The sequence below is a fragment of the Physeter macrocephalus genome, chromosome 8 (genome assembly GCF_002837175.3).
Source record: "Physeter macrocephalus isolate SW-GA chromosome 8, ASM283717v5, whole genome shotgun sequence".
Lineage (NCBI taxonomy): Eukaryota > Metazoa > Chordata > Mammalia > Artiodactyla > Physeteridae > Physeter > Physeter macrocephalus.
Genome location: NC_041221.1, coordinates 13164233 through 13167109, shown reverse-complemented (window position 1 = coordinate 13167109; position 2877 = coordinate 13164233). Strand labels below are relative to the sequence as shown.

The window sequence follows — 2877 nt, the reverse complement described above, 5'->3', positions numbered from 1 at the left end:
TTCTGTACGCGGGCCTCTCACTGTTGTGGCCTCTCCCATTGCAAAGCACAGGCTCCAGACGCGCAAGCTCAGCGTCCATGGCTCACGGGCCTAGCCGCTCCGCGGCATGTGGGATCTTCCCGGACCGGGGCACGAACCCGTGTCCCCTAAATCGGCAGGCGGACTCTCAACCACTGCGACACCAGGGAAGCCCGGGAAGCCCTTCTTTAGCTCTCTTTTCTGTTTAGTATTTCTCCTTTCCCAGGTGTGAATTACCCTTGAGTTTTACAGTTTGATTATTAAAGTTTTCATTCTTGTAAGTTCTACTAGGTTCTTTTTTGAGCTGCCTGGTTATTTATAATACTCAGTAGCTCCTTGATGATGTTTTAAATTTCTTTTTTGAATTATTTATACCTATTAAACATAGCTGTTTTCTATTTGATAATTGATACTTGTAGTATCTGATAATTTTTTTTATGCTGACTCTGTCATTGGTTCTTTGTGCTGTTACTTTAAGGTCTTATTTTTCATGTGTTTTGTGATTTTTATTATGAACTTAAAATTGTTAGCACTGTATTTGTGAGAATTCTTTGAGGACCCAGTTGAGGATCCTTTCCTTTAAGAGAATGTTTCTTGTGGCCGGGTGGCCGGAGCAGCTCCCATCCCAGGTCTACTTTCTTATTAAAATTATTGGCTTGTGGATTTTCAGGCCATACGAAAAGTATGCATTCATGCCAAGCTTGACAGTTCACTCTTTCCTGGCTTTCTGAAGGGGTCTGTGCTCCGAAGTCCTGTCTTGTGTTGGTCTGAGGCTTTTCTTTCTGTCCCTCTGCACAAAGGCACTAACACTGACATTCTGTGTCTCTGGAATCTGTCATCTTTAGGGCTCACCTTTCTGAATTTGGGCTCTCACTAAGTTCCTGATTAGAGATGTTTTCCCTTCATTTCTTACACGGTCATTCATTTTTTTCAAGACTTTGCAAAATATTTGTGTAGCCTTTTCTGTTACTGTACAGTGTGAAGCTTTGGGGGTCTCTGTATTCGGCAGTATTATCAGAAACCAGTCCTATAGTTTTCCAGTTTTTGATAATATTCGACTCTGCATTACTAGTTGTGGTCTGTTCCCAAGACCACTTGCAAAACCCCGTTTAACTCCAGGTCAGTAGGGTTGCTGGCTCTAGGGGTGGTTGGGTGGTGGCGCTCTCCATCCCTTCGCTGTGGATTAAACAGGATTGTACCGCCTGACCTGGCCGCCCAGACATCATGGCTAACATTCACTGAATGAAAGGTAGGACTAAGTTTTAAACAGTGAATTGAACTTTTAGAGTACAGTACACTTATGAACGGAGGGTTATCCGTATATAAATGCAGGATTGGTACTACAAGAGATGACTCAATAAATATGGTTTTGAGGTTCCCTGTGCCCACTTTGCATATGTGTCTCTTGATTATGTGAGCTTATAAGAGGTGGTGTTACGTGGCAGTATTGCTGAAGTTTCCCATTTTCAGGTAGCCTCACAGAGACAAATATTATTTCACATACTTCTGCTTACTATACCTGTCATCCAGATTGTGTTAGAGTTGGACATCTGAAGTGTAAGGGCACCCCTAAATATGTTAAGGTCCTATGAACCAGGAGATATATTTAGGGTGACGCAGTATGGAGGGGCCAACATGTCAACACCGTTTTCTTTTACATTTCAGATTAATGCTGATGTCCCTGTACAACGTGAGCATCAATTTGAAAGGCTTGAAGTACATTAGTGAGAGTCCAGGCTTCATCCCTTTGTTGTGGTGGCTTCTGAGCGGTAAGGAGGGGCTTTACCTGTGTGTCTCCTTATACACCTGTTCCCCTGTGGCAGGAGGAGGTCGTAAAGTATTAGAGATGAGGGTTGTTCATCCCAAGGTGTTCTCATGCCTTCCTAAAAAAAGATTTCAAATTGTAGAAGACTCACTGGTATGCTAAGTTATTGCTAGCTCTGTTTCCGAAGTATTGCTTTCAATTTAATTAAGATTCTGTGACACAAAGAAAAACTATCTAATAAAACAGCTAGTAAGTGGCTTTAACCTGTCCCTTGCACTGTGAACGATACAGCACTATGTATGTTGTCTGTGGCTCTGAACATCAGGTATAGGGAAATCCCGTCGTTAAGCAACGTGGGGAAAAAAGAAATCTGAGAGATTGCAGCTCTGAAGTTCCATCTGTCTATCTATCTATCCATCTGATGTGTTCTTTTGTTTTCTTTGGAATAAAAAGCTGTCTTTACTGTTTCTCCGGCTTTTCTCCCTAACCACCAATTTAACCTAAAATTTTGTCCCAATCTGTTCATCATACTTTTTTTAAAAAAATAAGTTTATTTGTTTATTTTTGGCTGCGTTGGGCCTTCATTGCTGCATTTGGGCTTTCTCTAGTTGTGGCGAGCAGGGGCTATTCTTCGTTGCGGTGCACGGGCTTCTCATTGTGGTGGCTTCTCTTGTTGCGGAGCACGGGCTCTAGGTGCGCAGGCTGAGTAGTTGTGGCTCGCGGGCTTGAGTAGTTGTGGCTCGCGGGCTTCAGTAGTTGTGGCTCACGGGCTTAGTTGCTCTGTGGCATGTGGGATCTTCCTGGACCAGGGATCGAACCCGTGTGCCCTGCATTGGCAGGCGGATTCTTAACCACTGTGCCATCAGGGAAATCCTGTTCATCATACTTTTCAATACCACGTCTTCGGTAGGAACATATTTCATTCAAGTGTGCAAAAAAATGACCTTTCCTTATTTTTTTGTAATTCAGATCAATCTCTCTTTTTTTTTTTTTTTTTTTTTTTTTTTTGCGGTACGTGCGGTATGTGGGCCTCTGGCCTCTCCCGTTGCGGAGCACAGGCTCCGGACGCACAGGCTCAGCGGCCATGGCTCACG

At 43.5% G+C, this 2877-nt stretch overlaps 1 protein-coding gene across 1 annotated transcript in view; it reads left to right on the top strand.

Moving 5' to 3' along the window:
• HSF2BP (heat shock transcription factor 2 binding protein) overlaps window positions 1–2877 on the top strand; it is a 105394-nt gene that overhangs the window by 63904 nt on the left and 38613 nt on the right. The window contains exon 7 of the mRNA XM_028492694.2: window positions 1684–1787. Coding sequence (XP_028348495.1) covers window positions 1684–1787 — 104 coding nt within the window. The remainder of the gene's footprint in view (window positions 1–1683; window positions 1788–2877) is intronic.